This window comes from Portunus trituberculatus, chromosome 15 (genome assembly GCF_017591435.1).
Source record: "Portunus trituberculatus isolate SZX2019 chromosome 15, ASM1759143v1, whole genome shotgun sequence".
NCBI classification, from domain to species: domain Eukaryota; kingdom Metazoa; phylum Arthropoda; class Malacostraca; order Decapoda; family Portunidae; genus Portunus; species Portunus trituberculatus.
In genome coordinates, this window is record NC_059269.1 from 2605507 (window position 1) to 2625128 (window position 19622).

The window sequence follows — 19622 nt, forward strand, 5'->3', positions numbered from 1 at the left end:
TCAACTTTTTTATTTCAAGCTTGGTTACTTTAATCTCTTTCATATAGACAGTCTCTCTATTACTCTGTGGTCTTTCAAATTTGGATTCCTTAGTAAAGACCTCATGAAATTTACTATTTAACAGTTCTGCCATACTTTTGGGTCTTCCACCATTCCATTTTCTCCTTTTAACCTTTCTATTGTTTCTTTTTGTCTTGTTTTTTCATTTATGAATCTGTAGAACAATTTTGGTTGTTCCTTACATTTTTCGACAATGTCCTTTTCATAGTTCTTTTCTTCTTCCTTTCTCACCTTAGCATATTCATTTCTTGCTGTTTTGAAGTTTTCCTTATTTTCTGGATTTCTGTTTCTTCTCCACCTTTTCCATGCTCCATCTCGTTTCTCCTTTGCCCTAGCACATCTTGCATTAAACCAATCTTTCTTTCCTTCTTCTTTAGGTCTATATTTGAACATATTCCTGACCCCAGTTTTGTATATTTCCAAAAATAAGTTATATTTCTCTTGAACCGTTAATGAGTTTTCCATCTCCTCCCAGTTTACGTTTTAAAATAGTTCTTGAGATTCTCAATATCAGCCTTTCTGTAATTTAATTGGTCTCCTTTGTATGATTCATCTCTATCTTCCTTTCCTTCTTCTATATCCATTTCTAATATTACATGGTCACTCTTTCCCAATGGGCACTTGTATCTTATATCATCGTTAATTGGTATATCCCTTGTAAAACTAGGTCTAATCCTGCCGGCTCATCGTTTCCTCTGAATCTGTGTTTTCCTTTACTCTTTGGACCATCAAATTATCTATCATTAGGTTCAGGAATCTATCTCCCCAGGCATCTTCCCCCATACCACTTTCATAATTTTCCCAGTCTACCTCCTTACAGTTGAAATCTCCTACCAATATCACTTTTCTCCTTTCCTTAATGATTCTTGTAAGACTCCTTATTGTGTCATCTATCATGTCTCTATATTCTTGGTTAGTCCATGAGTTTGTTTTGGTGGCACATATGTTCCAATGATTGTTAACTCCTTTTTGTTAATATGCATCTTAACATACAGTATTTCTGATTTTCCTTCCCAAACTCCACTTGATTTACCACTATCTCCTTCCTTAACATCATCATGACTCCTCCTCCTCCTTTACCCACTCTGTCTCTCCTCCATATATTATACCTTTTATCTATGTCTATTTTATTGCCTCATTTAACTTTGTTTCCACCAGGCATACAATATCTGGTTCTTCTTTCTTTATGTAATCTCTTAATTCTAATTTACTAGATAAAATCCATCTATGTTTGTATACATCATTTTTAATCTCTTGTTCTTATCATTTTTAGTTAAACTTGCTCCATTTCTTTCTCTTCTTTCTCTTTTATATACCATTTCCTTATCCTGTCTCCTATAATTCTCCAAAAATGTCTTCTTCTCCTCCTCTGACCTTTCATTATTTTTTCTCTTGCTTCTGCCACCAGTTCATTGTGTGTCTTCCTTTCCTCCTCGTTTCTATTTTTCTTTATATATATATATATATATATATATATATATATATATATATATATATATATATATATATATATATATATATATATATATCTTGCAACCTTCTGTTTCTCTGAGTTTTGTTTTCTATATAGTACTTCTGCTGCTGCTTGTGATTTTAGTAATATCTTAATTGGTCTCATTGTTCCTTCTTGATATGGTTCCATTCTATGGATTTCTTCTACTTCCTCTTCTAAGTTCTGTCTATCCTCGTCATTCAGATGTTTTAGTAGGTCTTTTACTGATTTCATTTCATCTTTTCCTTCTTGGTCTATATTTAACATTTTTTCTTTCAGTCCAAAAATAATTACACTTCTTTTTTTTCATAATTTCTCTTACTAAATTTTCTTTTTCTTGAGGACTCCTATCATTTTGTTTGTCATATTTTCATCTCTTTCTTTTAACTGTTCTTGAAATACTTCCTGAAATGATTCCTGTCTTTTTATCTTGGATTCTCCATGCCTGTACTTCTTTTTTAATCACGTCTTGTACTCTTTCTTCTTCTTTGTTAACTAGATCTTTTAGCTTCTCTTTTTCTTTCTCGGCTTTACAGTCCTTCTTCCATCAATTTCTTGTAGTTCGCTATTTGGACTTTTAATTCTTCATTTTCGATTCTTAGCCTAGTTTCGTTTTCTTCCACTCTTTTTATCCTTTCTTTCAATTTCTGGAGCTCTTTATCCTGTTCTTCATTCTCTTTCATTCCCATACTCTCCTTTATCAATTTATATAATTTATGTTCGATAGTCAAGACTCTATCAAATAGTGAAGTTTGCATCATATCAAAGCCTTCAAATTCTCTTTCTCCCTCACCAACATTGTCATCATCAGCTTTTATTCTTTCCCTTGTCACATACCTGCATTTAGATGGAATATCTTTCTCACTCATTATTATTTAACACTGTATTCATGGAAAAAAAAATGAGTCCACACTTTTCGCCCAGGCCACTGTAAACCCAAACAAAGGTAGTGAAGATCAGTTGATTCTCACGGCGGTTGCGTGCTTCCTCTATCGCGTCTCGTGTGTGTGTGTGTGTGTGTGTGTGTGTATTTACCTAGTTGTTTACCTAGTTGTAGTTTTATGCTCGTGTGGCCCCGTCTCCATATCTACACTTATCCAATCTTACCTTAAAAGTGTGCACACTCGTTGCAGACACTACTTCTTCATCTAAACTGTTCCACGTCTCAATACATCTCTGCGAAACTATATTTTTAATATCTCTCAGACATCTTCCCTTTCTCAGCTTTTACTATGCGATCTTGTGCTTGGTGTCATATTCTTCTCTTAGGATCAGTTTCTCATTATCCACTTGGTCCATTCCGTTGATCAATTTATAGACTTGTATCAGGTCTCCTCTCTCCTTCTTTGTTCCAAGGTTGGTAGATCCATAGCCTTTAGTCTCTCCTCATATGTCATCCCTTCAAGTTCTGGAACCATTCTTGTAGCCATTTTTTGTAGCCTCTCCAATTTCCTTATGTGTTTCTTTTTATGATGGGTCCACACTACTCCTGCATATTCCAATCTGGGTCTTATTATAGTATTTATCAATTTCTTCATCATTTCTTTGTCCATGTAGTGAAATGCTACTCCAATATTCCTCAACAAATTATATGTTTCTCTAAAATTCTATCAATATGGCTTACTGGTTGATTGTTTTCTTCCATCGTCACTCCTAAGTCCTTTTCCTTTTTGACTTTCTCCAGTTCTACTCCATCTCCCATCTTATAGATTCCCACAGGTCGACTTTCACTCTTTCCCATTTCCATGACGTGGCTTTTGTTCACATTGAATTCCATTTCCCACTTCTTACTCCATTCCCAGATCTTATTTAGGTCTTCTTGCAGTATTTCACAATTCTCCTTTTGCTTTATAACTCTGCACAGTTTCGTATCATCCGCAAACAAATTTATGTAGCTGTTCACTCCTTCTGACATGTCGTTAATATAAATGAGGAAAAGTACTGGTGCCAATACTGACCCCTGTGACACTCCGCTTTCTACTGCTCTCCACTTGGACTTCATATCTTTAACTACCGTCCTTATTTCTCTCCCCCCTCAAATAATTTTCTATCCATCTCAATGTGCTTCCTTTTAAGCCACCCTTCTCCTCTAACTTCCACAGTAATCTTGCGTGTGGCACTTTGTCAAACGCCTTTTTTAAATCCAAATAGATGCAGTCAACCCATCCCTCTCTCTCTTGTACTCTATCAACTATTCTAGAATAGAAACTCAATAAATTAGTTACACAAGACCATCCTTTTCTAAAACCAAATTGGCTATTTGATATTAATTTCTTGTCTTCAAGGAACTCGATCCATTGTTTCTTTATTATTCTTTCACACATCTTGCATATTACACTAGTTAGTGATACCGGTCTGTAATTTAAAGGTTCTTCTTTCCTTCCGCTCTTATATATGAGAACCACCTCAGCTCTTTTCCATTCTACTGGCACTGTTCCATTTTCTATTGAGCATTTTATGATGTTGTATATAGGACTTGCTAGTTCTTCCCTACATTCTTTCAATATTCTGCCTGAGACTTCATCCGGTCCCATTGCCTTCTCTTCATCCAGTTCCTTCATTAACTCTTTTATTTCAAGCTTGGTTACTTTAATCTCTTTCATATAGATTGTCTCTCCTTTACCCTGTGGCCTCTCAAATTTGGATTCTTTAGTAAAGACCTCCTGGAATTTTTATTTAATAGTTCTGCCATACTTTTGGGTCTTCCACCATCCCGTTCTCTCCTTTTAACCTTTCTATTGTTTCTTTTTGCCTAATTTTTCCATTTATGAATCTATAGAACAATTTTGGTTCCTCCTTACATTTTTCGACAATATCTTTTTCGAAGTTCTTTTCCTCTTCCTTCCTCACCTTAACATATTCATTTCTCGCTGCCTTGAAGTTTTCCTTGTTTGTTGGATTCCTATTTATCCTCCACCTTTTCCATGCTCCATCTCTTTTCTCCTTTGCCCTAGCACACCTTATATTAAACCAATCTTTCTTTCCTTCTTCTTTTGGTCTATATTTTGGGACATATTCCTGACTCCTGTTTTGTATATTTCCAAAAATAAGTTATATTTGTCTTGCATTGTCTCTGAGTTTTCCATCTCCTCCCAGTCTACGTTTTTAAAATAGTTCTTGAGATTTTCAATATCAGCCTTTCTGTAATTTAATCGGTCTCCTTTGTTCTTGAGATTCTCAATATCAGCCTTTCTGTAATTTAATCGGTCTCCTTTGTATGAATCGTCTCTATCTTCCTTTCCCTCTTCTATATCTATTTTGGTGGCACATATGTTACAATGATTGTTAACTCTTTTTTATTAATATGTATCTTAATATACAATACTTCTGCTTTTCCTTCCCCACATTCCACTTGGTTGATCACTATCTCCTTCCTTAACATTATCATGTGTGTGTGTGTGTGTGTTTACCTAATTGTATTTACCTAATTGTAACATACGGAAAAGAGCTATGCTCGTGTTGTCCCGTCTCCATATCTATTAATGTCCAGCTTTTCTTAAAATCATGAATATTCCTTGCGTTGACCACTTCCACGTCTAAACTATTCCATGCTTCCACCCTTCTATGAGGAAGCTATATTTTTCACATCTCTCCTATAAGTGGCCATTTTAGTTTTTCCCATGCCCTCTCGACATTCTTCCATTCCACATACACAGATCTTCCCTATCCATTTTTCCATGCCAATCATCACTCTGTATATTGCTATCAGGTCTCCCCTTTCTCTTCTGTTTTCCAGGGTTGGAAGTTGCATTCTTTTCAGTCTGTCTTCATAAGTCAAATCTCTTAAGTCAGGCACCATTTTGTTGCAGCCCTCTGTACTTTCTCTAGTTTCCTTATGTGTTTCTTTAAGTTCGGAGCCCACTGTATTGTTGCATATTCAAGCCTCGGTCTTATCATTGCAGTAATTATTTTCTTCATCATTTCTTCATCTAGATATCTGAACGCCACTCTTATGTTCCTCAATAAGTTCAATACTTCTCCAATTATTTTGTTTATATGTCTCTCTGGCGATAGGTCATTGGTAATTGTCACCCCAAGGTCTTTTCTTCATGACTGGTTTTATGTCTTCATTTCCTATCTTGTACATACTCCTGATTCTTCTTTCACTCTTGCCAAACTCTATTTTCTTGCATTTTGTCGTGTTGAACTCCATTTGCCATGTACAGCTCCATTTCCATATTCTGTCCAAGTCTTCCTGGAGTAGTTCGCAATCTTTGTCACATCTCACTTTTCGTAACAATTTTGCATCGTCTGCAAATAGGCTCACATAACTGGACACCCCATCCACCATGTCATTTATGTAGACTGCGAACATTACTGGTGCCAACACTGATCCCTGTGGAACTCCACTCTCCACCAATCCCCATTCTGATGGTCTGTCCTTAATTATTGTTCTCATTTCTCTTCCTACCAAAAGTCTTCCATCCATTTTAGTAAACTGCCATGCACTCCTCCTACCATTTCAAGTTTCCAGATCAGTCTCTGGTGTGGTACCTTATCAAAGGCCTTTTTTAAATCCAGATATATTCCATCAGCCCAACCATCTCTTTCCTGTATTACATCTATCACCCTCGAATAGTAACATATCAGGTTTGTCGTGCATGAACGCCCTTTCCTAAAACCAAATTGACACTCACAAAGTATGTCATTTTCTCCAAGAAGTCTGTCCATCTAGTCTTCACCACCCTCTCACACATCTTAGCTACCACACTTGTAAGTGACACTGGTCTATAGTTCAATGGGTCTCTCTTGTTACCTGATTTATAGATTGGGACAATGTTAGCTCTTTTCCAGTCTTGGGGCACTACACCTTCCCTTAATGAGGCATCAATTACTTCACAAACTTTTTCTGCCAATTGCTCCTGCATTCTCTTAAAATCCATCCTGATACCCCATCAGGTCCCACAGCTTTTCTCACTTCTAAACTCCCCATCATGTTCTTGATCTCCTCCACCGTTACTTGAAACTCCTTCATAATCCCTTTCTGTTCCATTACCAGTGGTTTGTCAAAAGCAGTCTCCTTTGTGAATACCTTCCGAAAGCATCCATTCATAGCCTCTGCCATTTCCTGGGATCTTCACTGTATACTCCATTTACTTCTAAACTTTCAATACTTTCTCTATTTTTGATGTTGTTGTTCACATGTCTGTAAAAAGCCTTGGTTGGTCTTATACTGACCCTGTCACTCATTTCTACTGTCTCTCCATGACTTCATATCTTTAACTACTGTCTATTTCTCTCTCCCTCAAATCATTTCTATCCATCTCAATGTGCTTTCTCTTAAGCCACTTCTCCTCTAACTTCCATTTAACCTTCATGTGGTCTTTATCAAATCCTTTTTTAAATCCAAATAAATACAGTCATCATCCCTTTCTCTCTTGTACTCTATCAACTATTCTAGATAGAAACTCAGTAAATTTGTTCCACATCACTTTTCTAAAACCAAATTCTTTATTTGATAATAATTTGTTGTCTTAACTCATCCATTTTGTTGTGTGTGTGTGTGTGTGTGTGTGTTGTATTTACTATTGTACCTTACAGATTTACAGATTCTCATATCCCTTCTCCATGTCTCTATTTATTACTTTTCTTAATGTTATCATATTATTGCTGTAACAACTTCATTATTCAATCATTCTCTTTTCCACCTTCTTTTAAATCTATTTTCCTATCCTTCACACTCCTCATCCAGATCTTCTTTACATGTCCTCTTCCTTCTATCTTCTTCACCATACCATCTTCCTTGTCTATCTTTTCAATACTTGTTATTAGGTCTCTCATTCTCTTCTATCTTTTGGTTCAGTCCTTTTCTTTCAACCTTTCTTGATATATTTCCTTTAGTTTTGTACCATCTTTGTAGCAATCTTCTGAATCTTTTTAATCTTCTTCATCTTTTTTAACCACACCACACTGCATATTCCAGCTTTCTTCATCTTTATAATTTTCATCATATCTTTGTCCATGTTGAAATCCACTCTTATATGTCTTTTTTATGTAATCCTATCTTATTTATTTGTTATTCATTCATTTTCCTGTATAATCATTCTCAGATAATTTTCCTCTTTAGTCTTCATTATTTGTTCCTGTCCCATCATAGTTCCATATGGATCTTCTCTTTCTCTAGTTCCATTCTTATTCTTCATAACTCAATTTCCATTCTTACTCCACTCATTAGATTTTGTTTATATCTTCCTGTAACTCATTATTTTGTTTCACTTTTGATCTCTGCAGTCTCTTAACAATCTTCTCTCACTCAGAGCTCATTATTTCCAATCTTATCTGAGACCAGGCACACCAGGACAACAATCACAACTCCTCATTTACATCCATTCCTACTCACTCTTAACACTACATAAAAGACACACTTCTCCCATAATGTCCTCTCCAGTCCATCTCCACTGAGCTTTGTTGTGTGTGTGTGTGTGTGTGTGTGTGTGTATTTACCTAATTGTATTTACCTAATTGTAACATACGGAAAAGAGCTATGCTCGTGTTGTCCCGTCTCCATATCTATTAATGTCCAGCTTTTCTTAAAATCATGAATATTCCTTGCGTTGACCACTTCCACGTCTAAACTATTCCATGCTTCCACCCTTCTATGAGGAAGCTATATTTTTCACATCTCTCCTATAAGTGGCCATTTTAGTTTTTCCCATGCCCTCTCGACATTCTTCCATTCCACATACACAGATCTTCCCTATCCATTTTTCCATGCCAATCATCACTCTGTATATTGCTATCAGGTCTCCCCTTTCTCTTCTGTTTTCCAGGGTTGGAAGTTGCATTCTTTTCAGTCTGTCTTCATAAGTCAAATCTCTTAAGTCAGGCACCATTTTCGTTGCAGCCCTCTGTACTTTCTCTAGTTTCCTTATGTGTTTCTTTAAGTTCGGAGCCCACTGTATTGTTGCATATTCAAGCCTCGGTCTTATCATTGCAGTAATTATTTTCTTCATCATTTCTTCATCTAGATATCTGACGCCACTCTTATGTTCCTCAATAAGTTCAATACTTCTCCAATTATTTTGTTTATATGTCTCTCTGGCGATAGGTCATTGGTAATTGTCACCCCAAGGTCTTTTCTTCATGACTGGTTTTATGTCTTCATTTCCTATCTTGTACATACTCCTGATTCTTCTTTCACTCTTGCCAAACTCTATTTTCTTGCATTTTGTCGTAAACAAACCAGCTGATGGCTCAAACGCAGGCTACAGTTTATATTTACCTTCACTGGACATTATTTTGCTAATCAACAGTTAACATGACTATATGGAGACGGGACAAACATTACCAGCTCCTTTCCCACCTTGGTTACTCTTAGGTAACTGTAGAATTATAGATGATTGCTCTGAGCTCAGCGACCACCTCCGCCATCGACGATGTCCCGTGTGTGTGTGTGTGTGTGTGTGTGTGTGTGTGTGTGTGTGTGTGTGTGTGTGTGTGTGTGTGTGTGTGTGTGTGTGTGTGTGTGTGTGTGGTGTGTATTTACCTAGTTATAGTTTTACAGGGCCTGGGCTTTATGCTCGTGTGGTCCCGTCTCCATATCTACACTTATCCAATTTTTCTTTAAAACTATGTACACTCTTTGCTGATACCACTTCCTCACTCAAACTGTTCCAAGTCTCAACACATCTTTGTGGGAAACTAAATTTTTTAACATCTCTCAGACATCGTCCCTTCCTTAGTTTCTTACTATGCGATCTTGTGCTTCTAAAGTCATATTCTTCTCTCAGGATCAGTTTCTCATTATCTCATTATGTGTGTGTGTGTGTATTTACCTAGTTGAACTTTTACAGGGCCTGGCCTTTATGCTCCTGTGGCCCCGTCTCCATATCTACACTTATTCAATTTTTCTTTAAAGCTATGCACACTCTTTGCTGACACCACTTCCTCACTCAAACCGTTCCACATCTCAACACATCTTTGCGGGAAACTATATTTTTTTAACATTTCTCAGACATCTTCCCTTCCTCAGATTTTTTACTATGCGATCTTGTGCTTCTAATGCCATATTCTCTCAGGATCAATTTATCATTATCCGCTTGATCCATTCCGTTAATCAATTTATAAACTTGTGTCAGATCCCCTCTCTCCCTTCTCTGTTCCAGGGTTGGTAGATCCATAGCCTTTAGTCTCTCCTCATATGTCATCTCTTCAAATTCTGGAATCATTCTTGTAGCCATTTTTTGTAGTCTCCAACTTCCTTATGTGTTTCTTTTTATGAGGGGTCCACACAACTCCTGCATATTCCAACCTGGGTCTTATTTTAGTACTTATCAATTTCTTCATCATTTCTTTGTCCATGAAGTGAAATGCTATTCCAGTATTCCTTAGCAAATTATATGTCTCTGAAAATTCTATCAATATGGCTTACCGGTTGATTATTTTCTTACATCGTCACTCCCAAATCCTTTTCCTGTTTTACTTTCTCCAGTTCTACTCCTTCTCCCATCTTATAGATTCCCATGGGTCATCTTTCACTCTTTCCCATTTCCATGACTTGGCTTTTGTCCACATTGAATTCCATCTCCCATTTTTTACTCCATTCCCAGATCTTATTTAGGTCTTCCTGCAGTATTTCACAATCCTCGTTTTGCTTTATAACTCTGCACAGCTTCGTATTGTCCGCAAACAGATTTATGTTGCTGTTCACTCCCTCTGGCATGTCGTTTATATACATGAGAAAAAGTATTTGCGCCAATACTGACCCCTGTGGCACTCCGCTTTCTACTGCTCTCCACTTGGACTTCATATCTTTAACTACCGTCCTTATTTCTCTCCCCCTCAAATCATTTTCTATCCATCTCAATGTGCTTTCTCTTAAGCCACCCTTCTCCTCTAACTTCCACTGTAACCTTGCATGTGGTGCTTTATCAAATGCCTTTTTTAAATCCAAATAAATACAGTCAACCCATCCCTTTCTCTCTTGTACTCTATCAACTATTCTAGAGTAGAAACTCAGTAAATTTGTTACACACGATCACCCTTTTCTAAAACCAAATTGGCTATTTGATAATAATTTGTTGTCTTCGAGGAACTCGATCCATTGTGTGTGTGTGTGTGTGTGTGTGTGTGTGTGTGTGTGTTGTATTTATCTAGTTGTATTGTACAGAGTTCGAGCGGGGCTCATAGTGCCCTGTCTCCATGTCTCTATTTATTACATTTTTCCTTAATGTTATCATATTATGTGCTGTAACAACTTCATTATTCAATGCATTCTACTTTTCCACCGTTCTGTGTGTAAATCTATTTTCCAATATCCTTCACACACTGCCTCATCCAGATCTTCTTTACATGTCCTCTTGGCCTTCTATCTTCTGTCACCAGTACCAGGTCTTCCTTGTCTATCTTTTCAATACATTGTTATTAGGTCTCCTCATTCTCTTCTATCTTTTAAGGTTGGCAGTCCCTTTTCTTTCAACCTTTCTTGATATGTTAGGTCCTTTAGTTTTGGTACCATCTTTGTAGCAATCTTCTGAATCTGTTTTAATCTTCTTACATCTTTTTAGAGCTCGGAGACCACACCACAGCTGCATATTCCAGCTTTGGACGTATCATGCTTGTGATAATTTTTCATCATATCTTTGTCCATGAATTGAAATGCCACTCTTATATGTCATTTTTTATGATAATCCAAATATCTTATTTATTTGTTATTCAGGGTTCAGATTTTCCTGTATAATCATTCTCAGATAATTTTCCTCTTTAGTCTTCATTATTTGTTCCTGTCCCATCAGATAGTTCCATATGGATCTTCTCTTGCTCTCTCCTAGTTCCATTACGTGATATATCTTGGCATCGAACTCCAATTTCCACTTCTTACTCCACTCATAGATTTTGTTTATATCTTCCTGTAACTGCATTATTGTGTGTTTCACTGTTTGATCTGCTGCAGTCTCTGACGAGACAGCCAGACGTTACCCTACGGAACGAGCTCAGAGCTCATTATTTCCAATCTTCGGATAGGCCTGAGACCAGGCACACACCAGGACAACAAGGTCACAACTCCTCGATTTACATCCCATACCTACTCACTGCTAGGTGAACAGGGGCTACACGTGAAAGGAGACACACCCAAATATCTCCACCCGGCCGGGAATCCTCTGGCTTGTGAAGCCAGCGCCTAACCACTGAGCTATTGTGTGTGTGTGTGTGTGTGTGTGTGTGTGTGTGTGTGTGTGTGTGTATTTATCTAGTTGTATTTACCTAGTTGTAGTTTTACAGGGCCTTGGTGTGTGTGTATTTATCTAGTTGTATTTACCTAGTTGTAGTTTTACAGGGCCTTGGCTTTATGCTCGTGTGGCCCCGTCTCCATATCTACACTTGTGTGTATGTGTGTGTGAAATGCAGGCAATCAATTATTAGTTAGAAATTGAATGCAGCAGATATATTCAGGAATATTTATAACTTTTTATTTCTTTTTTTTTTTTTTTACAGGAAAAGCCTGCCTTCATTCCTGATCGTCCAAAAGACAAGAGATTTTCAGATCCAGCTGAATTTGTACGGAATGTCATGGGATCAAGTGCAGGTGCTGGCAGTGGTGAATTTCATGTCTATAGACACATAAGACGAAGGGAATATGCTCGTCAGGAATTCCTACAGAATTGTAAAGAAAAGGTATTGATTTATCATCAGCTGTGTCTCAATCTCTGGGGAGAATATTCATTTTTCATTGATCCATGCACAATTTTATTATTTTCATATCACAATGCATCTTCATCCATTCCTGTACAGTACTTTTCTCTTTCTTTACATTAGTAAAGTTATGTTTCTTAAACCTTCTAAATAATTTATGTTCTTCCATATTCTTAATATGTCTATTTGTTGCATACACTTGTTTTACATGACATAGGAAGAGAGGTGGACTCTCTCTTCCCTGATGCAGAATATGAAAGAACCCATTAAAAATTTTCCCATAGTGGAGGTAAATGAGATTTGGTTCATAGAAAATGGGAAGACAACCAAAGCCTCCTTCCTCCATTGACCACCACCTCCCACCCGGCTTCTATACCATTACCTTCTCTGTGACCTTGAAGGAAGCATCTCAGACCTTGATGCTCCATCCAACTGGCTATTTCAGTACAGCATGTCCTCTGCCAGACCAGCTATGGATTCCACACTGCCCAGCATAGATGAAGGACTTACAAAGAACGACTGTAATAAGCAGATTAGATGTGTTTCTCTTGACCCTCGCAATCTCTATGTGAAGTGTAGGGACCAGGTTAGTACTCTTGATAACAGATGTGAGGAATGTCAGATGTCTGACAAGGAAATGTTGCCGAGGGCAGACATTAATGTCAACTGAAGTCTTCCAAGAAACATTCTTCTGCCTTGCATTCTTCTTGCTCTTCACTTTGTTATGTGGATTCATAGACCTTAGTAGGGGGATGAAATACCTGATGGTTTTGCTATATACTCTCCTAGTATAGACCTGGTCTTGGTGGCTTCCCAGGTACAGCCTCCTATCCAGGATACTCATTCACAGATTTTTTTTTTTTTTTACTTATTTATTTATTTATTTATTTATTTTTTTTTTTTTGTGCTGGATAGGAAACTAGCCAAAGGCAAAAAAAAAAAAAAAAAAAAAAAAAAGCCCATTGGATTGCTAGATCACTTAATGATCATAAGAGTTATCGAGAAATGAGGGACAAATGTCTTGAAGCTTCCCTCTTAAAAGAAGTCAATTCGTAGGAAAGGGGAAATAGAGAAGCAGGCAGGGAGTTCCAGAGTTTACCAGAGAAAGGTATGAATGATTGAGAATACTGGTTAACTCTTACATTAGAGAGTTGGACAGAATAGGGGTGAGAGGAAGAGAAAAGCCTTGTGCAGCGAGGCCACAGGAGTAGAGGAGGCATGCAGTTAGCAAGATCAGTAAAGCAGTTAGCATGAAAATAGCGATAAAAGATAGCAAGAGATGCAACATTTCCGTAGTGAGAAAGAGGCTGAAGACAATTAATCAGAGGAGGGAAGCTGATGAGACGAAAAGCTTTTGATTCCACCCTGTCTAACAAAAGTGTGAGTGGAATCCCCCTAAACATGCAAAGAGTACTCCATACAAGGACGAATAAGGGTTAGCAGTTGGAGGGACCAGATAAACTGGCGGGAACGCTGCAGAACACCTAACTTCATAGAAGCTGTTTTAGCAAGAGATGAGATGTGAAGTTTCCAGTTAAGATTATGAGTAAAGGACAGACTGAGGATATTCATTGTGGAAGAGGGGGACAGATGAGTGTCACTGAAGAAGAGGGGATAGTTGTCTGGAAGGTTGTGTCGAGTTGATAGGAATTGAGGAATTGAGTTTTTGAGGCATTGAACACTACTAAGTTTTCTCTGTCCCAATCAGAAATCTTAAAAAGATCAGAAGTCAGGCGTTCTGTGGCATCCCTGCATTATCTGTTGACTTCCTGAAGGGTTTGTCATCTCTGAAAGGAAGTGGAAAGATGTAGGGTGGTATCATCAGCATAGAAGTGGATAGGGAAAGAAGTTTGGTTAAGATCATTCATGAATAATAGAAAGAGAGTGGGTGACAGTACAGAATCCTGAGGAACACCACTGTTAATAGATATAGGAGAAGAATAGTGGCCGTCTACCACTGCTGCAATAGAACGGTCCGAAAGGAAACTTGAGATTAAGTTACAGAAAGAAGGATAGAAACTGTAGGAGGGCAATTTTGAGATCAAAGCTTTGTGCCAGACTTTATCAAAAGCTTTTAATATGTCTAACGCAACAGCAAAAGTTTCATCGTAATCTCTAAAAGAGGATGACCAAGACTCGGTAAGGAACACCAGATCACCAGTAGAGCAACCTTGACAGAAGCCATACTGGCGATCAGACAAAAGATTATGAAGTGACATGTTTAAGAATCTCTTTTGAGGATAGATTGAAAACTTTAGACAAGCAAGAGATTAAAGATATAGGATGGTAGTTTGAGGGATTTAAATGGTCACTTTTTTAAGGAACAGGCTGAATGCAGGCAAACTCCCAGCAAGAAGGAAAGGTAGAAGTCGATAGACACAGTTTATGAGAACAATAGGAAGGACCCCATCAGGTCCATAAGCCTTCCAAGTGTTTAGGCCAGGGAGGGCATGAAAATCATCATTACAAAGAACTTTGATTGAAGGCATGAAATAGTCAGAGGGAGGAGGAGAGGGAAGGACAAGCCCAGAATCATCCAAGGTGGAGTTGTTAGGAAAGGTTTGAGAGAAGAGTTCAGCTTTAGAGACAGATGAGACGGCTGTGGTGCCATTCTGAACATGGAAACAGTAATTATTCCAGGGAAAATCAGCGTAATACCTCCTCAGGTCCTCCCAACTGGCAGAGGCATTATTCCAGGGAAAATCAGCGTAATACCTCCTCAGGTCCTCCCAACTGGCAGAGGCAAAATGCCAGAGGCATCTCTGCTTGGGGGTATCCTGAGGAGGAATTGGAGAAATAGGGCAAGATACAGAAATGAGATTGTGATTGGAGGAGCCCAACAGAGAAGATAGCTTTCTTGGTATGGCTGGTGTTAACAAGCCTACCACCCTCAGAGAGGTTAAAGAGGTAGTTGAGGAGGCAGTTCCTAACTATCTTTTGGTTGCAGCTCCCCCACTGGTGACTGCTATCACGTCCAGCGCCTCACCCACCCCCGGCAACAGAGAGCTCATGCTGGTGAGACAAGTCGGGTCGGTGAGGGACGGTCGCCAGCGGGTTATACAGGACTTCCCCATTCCCCTAGTGCTGAATGCTTAGGGTTTCAGGGTTCAGGTAGCTACCATGACGGTGTTCCTGTACAGGTTACGACTGACATCTCACTGGGTGGTAAGTTTTGTGCAAACGACAGCCGTCTGGGAGACGATATCGCATCTTCTCCTGTCAAGAAAGCCAAGAGAGTGGCTAAGGATCTTACAGGACGAATTAAGCGCTCACGAGCTGAGTGCTCATCTAGTGACAGAGGTGTCGTTGCGAGTCTGGTCCATGTTACCACGCAACCTCACCCGCCCCGTTGCGACAGCGGACAGGCTTCAGCCACACCGCCAGCACGGGAGAGATCAGCTGAGGTGGCGGCTGTCCAAGTTCCCCACGCTCCTCACTGTTCGGTAGACGGGCAAGCTTCAGCCGACTGTCGTATGGGTTCCTGCCATAACATACAATCAGTGCCCACCCATTCCACCCTTCCAGCCTTGGAGGAAGGAAACTGGGCTGCCCAGAGTTCAGTGGCTCTGTGGCATCCCAACGTAGGTGAGTCAGTGCACCCGCACCCTCCTGCCAGTCGCTTGGATGATGATCCAGACCCCTTGCATCAGACTTGCGACCCTCGGCATGCCACCCATGAAGACTTATACCAAACATCTGAAGAGGAGGAACAACACACGGTGAGTGAGCCCTCAGACTTCTTAAATCTGGCAAACTTTATCTATGACCAGTTTGGTGAAGCCAAAGGTGTTCATGAGACATGACACGACCGCACACCTGGGCCGGGACAGGAAGACTTTGTGTTACCGCGAGAGAGACACCTTCATACCCCTTCGCTGGTCGCGCCCCTTGACGAATTCAGCCCGCCTCGTGGATCAGTGGGTTGCTGATCGCTTGCGCGATGGCAACACAGCCACCCTATCTTATACATGCAGGCCAGAGAAAGTGGTATGTGGTCAGTGATGATGAGTCAAAGGGAAAGGGTGCTGTGGTTAACCCTTCCCTCACTCACTTCTTGCCCAGAAATGCGTCAGATATCCACCCTAACATGTCTGCCACCGACTTACTCCACTTAGAGGAAGCAGTATGTGGCATAAGAGAAGTGCAGAACTTCCAGTTCTGGATGTTTGGGGCAGTCTCAAGACTGGTTAAATTGGGAGATTCTGTACCTAATAAGGATACCTTGATGGCACAAGCAGTCTCTAGCATGCAACAGGCTATGCAGACTGCTTCGAAAGAAACCACTACAGTTTTGGCTAACCTATTGACCTTCAGGAGACAAGCTGTGTTGAGGAATCTTCCCCCTCATTCTCCATTTCGGATAAACGTATCCTCATGCAGTCACCAGTGGACTCGGCTTTCCTGTTTGAGGAGGACAAGGTGAACCAGGCTAGGAAGAATGCTGATGCCTTCTCTACCAAATCCTTTCATGAAGTTGCCACTGCAGCACTCAAGAAGAGGCCTCAGCAGGTTGAGTCACCTCTGGTCAGACCTCTGGCAACTAAACCCTCTACGTCTGGGTACAGGCAACTACGAAGGCAGGCCTATCCTTTTAAGAAGTCAGAACGTCCTGTCTTGTTTTCTCATCCACACAAGGACCGTAATTCTTCGGCCCAAGGCAAGAAGGGTTTTCGAAAGTAGGAGCCTCTTCCCTTGAGCTCTCAGGTAGCGGCATGCCTTTCACAGAGTTGGGAAAAGTGGCAAGAGAAGGGAGCCGAACCATGGGTGGTGGATGTCCTCAGAGACGGTTACCATATCCCCTTTGTCAGTCAACCTCCGCTTTCAAGGTTATTCTCCCAACTTGGTGAAAGGCAAGGCTTTAGAACAGGAGATACAATCCCTTATACAAAAAGGGGCGATAGAACAGGCAACCGCTGGACTAGAGTTCTACAGCAGAGTCTTCGTGGTGCCCATACTTACAGGCGGGTTTCGCCCCATTTTCGATCTCTCCACCCTCAACCAGTACATCCACAAAACCAGATTCTGGATGGAGACAAGTGCATCGGTGATGTCAGCCATCCGAAAGGAGGACTGGATGTTGTCAGTCGACCTGCGGGATGCCTACCTCCAGATTCCCATCCATCAGGGGAGCAGGAAGTACCTTCGATTCACCTGGTGGGGGCAAGTTTTTCAGTTCAGAACTCTCTGCTTCGGACTGTCGACAGCACCTCAGGTCTTCATGAGAGTGATGGCTCTGGTTTCAGTGGATTCACACCAACAAGGGATTCGTTTGATCCGCTACTTGGATGACTGGTTACTTCTCTCCACCACCAGTCAGGGAGCAATGAGGTCCTAGATTTGTTCGACACTCAATATCTGGATAAATTGGGAGAAGTCAGATCTCGAACCCAAACAGGTCATAACCTTTTTAGGAATGGACATCCATTCAACGATTTTGAAGGTTTTCCCAGCACAAAGACGGATTCTCAATTTGCTGGAGTCCATACGAGGTTTCAAGACTCAGCCACAACCCTCAGCACAAGCATGGCTAGTACTTCTTGGCCACCTCTCATCGCTATCACACCTAGTTCCAGGAGGACGACGCAGGATGAGGAGCCTCCAGTTTCAGCTTGCCAATCACTGGGACAGGAGGGACAGCAGCTCCCATCAGATACCTACGTCTCGGGAGCTTCTAGACAACCCTCAGAGGTGGTCAGACCCTGCTAACTTGCTTCAAGGTCAGTCACTGGAGGTGCGGAACCCGGAACTACTTCTGTTCACGGATGCTTCATTAGAAGGCTTGGGAGCATCTATTCTGGACGACAAGGCATGTGGCGTTTGGTCACCTCCCAAACAACAAGAGCACATAACTATCCTGGAGCTGAGAGCGATACGTCTTGGGCTTCAGGCATTCGAGGATGTATTGCAAGGACGAACGGTAGCAGTCCTGTCAAACAACACCACAGCTGTGTCGTACGTCAAGAAAGTAGGAGGGACACGGTCAGCCAAGCTCAACCACGAAGCCCAACTGACCTTGCAGTGGGCGGAGGACAATGCAGTAACCCTTCTTACTCAGTTCTTGAGAGGGGAGAACAACGTGGTAGCGGACTGCCTCAGCAGGAGGAACCAGGTCATATCCACAGAGTGGATGCTGCATCAGCAGGTGTGTGACAACCTGTGGAGACTCTGGGGTTGTCCGATGGTGGACCTGTTCGCCACACGGATGAATTACAGGCTAGCCAATTTCGTCTCACCATTTCCCGACTCGATGGCGATAGCAACAGATGCCTTTCTCTTTCCTTGGAAACACAAGGAACTGTATGCGTTTCTCCCTTTCCATGTCATCAGGAAAGTGATGAATAAGTTCCGCAGTTCAGAGGGAGTCAAGCTTACACTAGTGGCCCCGTTCTGGTCTCAGAGGGAATGGATTACGGATCTAGTGGAACTCTCCATTGACACGCCAAGGAAGCTCCCCATCGGGAAGGACCTGCTACGTCAACCTCACTTCCACAGGTTTCACCACAATCTCCACATGCTGCAGCTAGTAGGGTGGAGACTATCGAGCGACTTCTCCGGTACAGAGGATATTCCAGGAGAGTGGCGAAGGCAGTGGCAAAGGTTAGACGACCTTCCACTACTTTGAATTACCAACATAAGTGGAAGAGGTTTCAGCAATGGTGTCACAACATGGGCTGTTCATTCTCCTGCCCCTCCAGTCAGAAGCTCGCAGACTTTCTCCTGTACTTACACGAGTTTTGTCACCTTTCTGTCTCAGCTATTAAAGGCTATAAAGCCATGCTGAATAGTGTTTTTTCCCTAAAGGACTTCAACCTGACAGAGGATCCAGTTTTGAAGAACCTTATTAAATCCTTTGAAACACAAGTTCCAAAAAGGGTAGTAAGACCGCCACCATGGAACCTGGATGTAGTGCTAAAGGCACTGTCGCTGGCTCCCTTTGAACCTCTCAGAGCCTCTTCGTTCAGAGATCTTACAAAGACGACTTTTCCTTGTCTCGCTAGCATCGGCTAAGAGGGTCGGTGAGTTACAAGCCTTGTCATACAAGCTTACTCAGCAAGGCAAAGACATCATCTTGTCTTATCTTCCAGAATTTGTTGCAAAGACAGAAACATCCAGCAATCCTCTTCCTAGGGAATTCGGGATAAAAATTTTGGCAGTGGCCGTGTGCCCTGATGATGAAGAACGCCTTCTGTGCCCAGTTCAGGCTCTGCTTATCTTTAGAGAAAGGATGGGGAACATGGCAAGAAGACCTAGAAACCTCTTTCTCTCCTGCAGACAAATCCAAACCACTTTCAAAGAATGCTTTTGCCTATCTCCTGAGAGAAACTATTCTGCAAGCCCACCGCTCACTGCCCGAGAACCTACTGATGCCTCTGAGAGTGAGAGCACATGATATTCAAGGGATTGTCACCTCCCTTAATTTATGGAGGAATAAATCAGT

The 19622-nt window shown here is 40.8% G+C and overlaps 1 protein-coding gene across 1 annotated transcript in view; it reads left to right on the forward strand.

Moving 5' to 3' along the window:
- Positions 1-19622, forward strand: part of LOC123504043 (PRKR-interacting protein 1 homolog) — a 54920-nt gene that overhangs the window by 12720 nt on the left and 22578 nt on the right. The window contains exons 2-3 of the mRNA XM_045254292.1: positions 11987-12166; positions 12630-12770. Coding sequence (XP_045110227.1) covers positions 11987-12166; positions 12630-12770 — 321 coding nt within the window. The remainder of the gene's footprint in view (positions 1-11986; positions 12167-12629; positions 12771-19622) is intronic.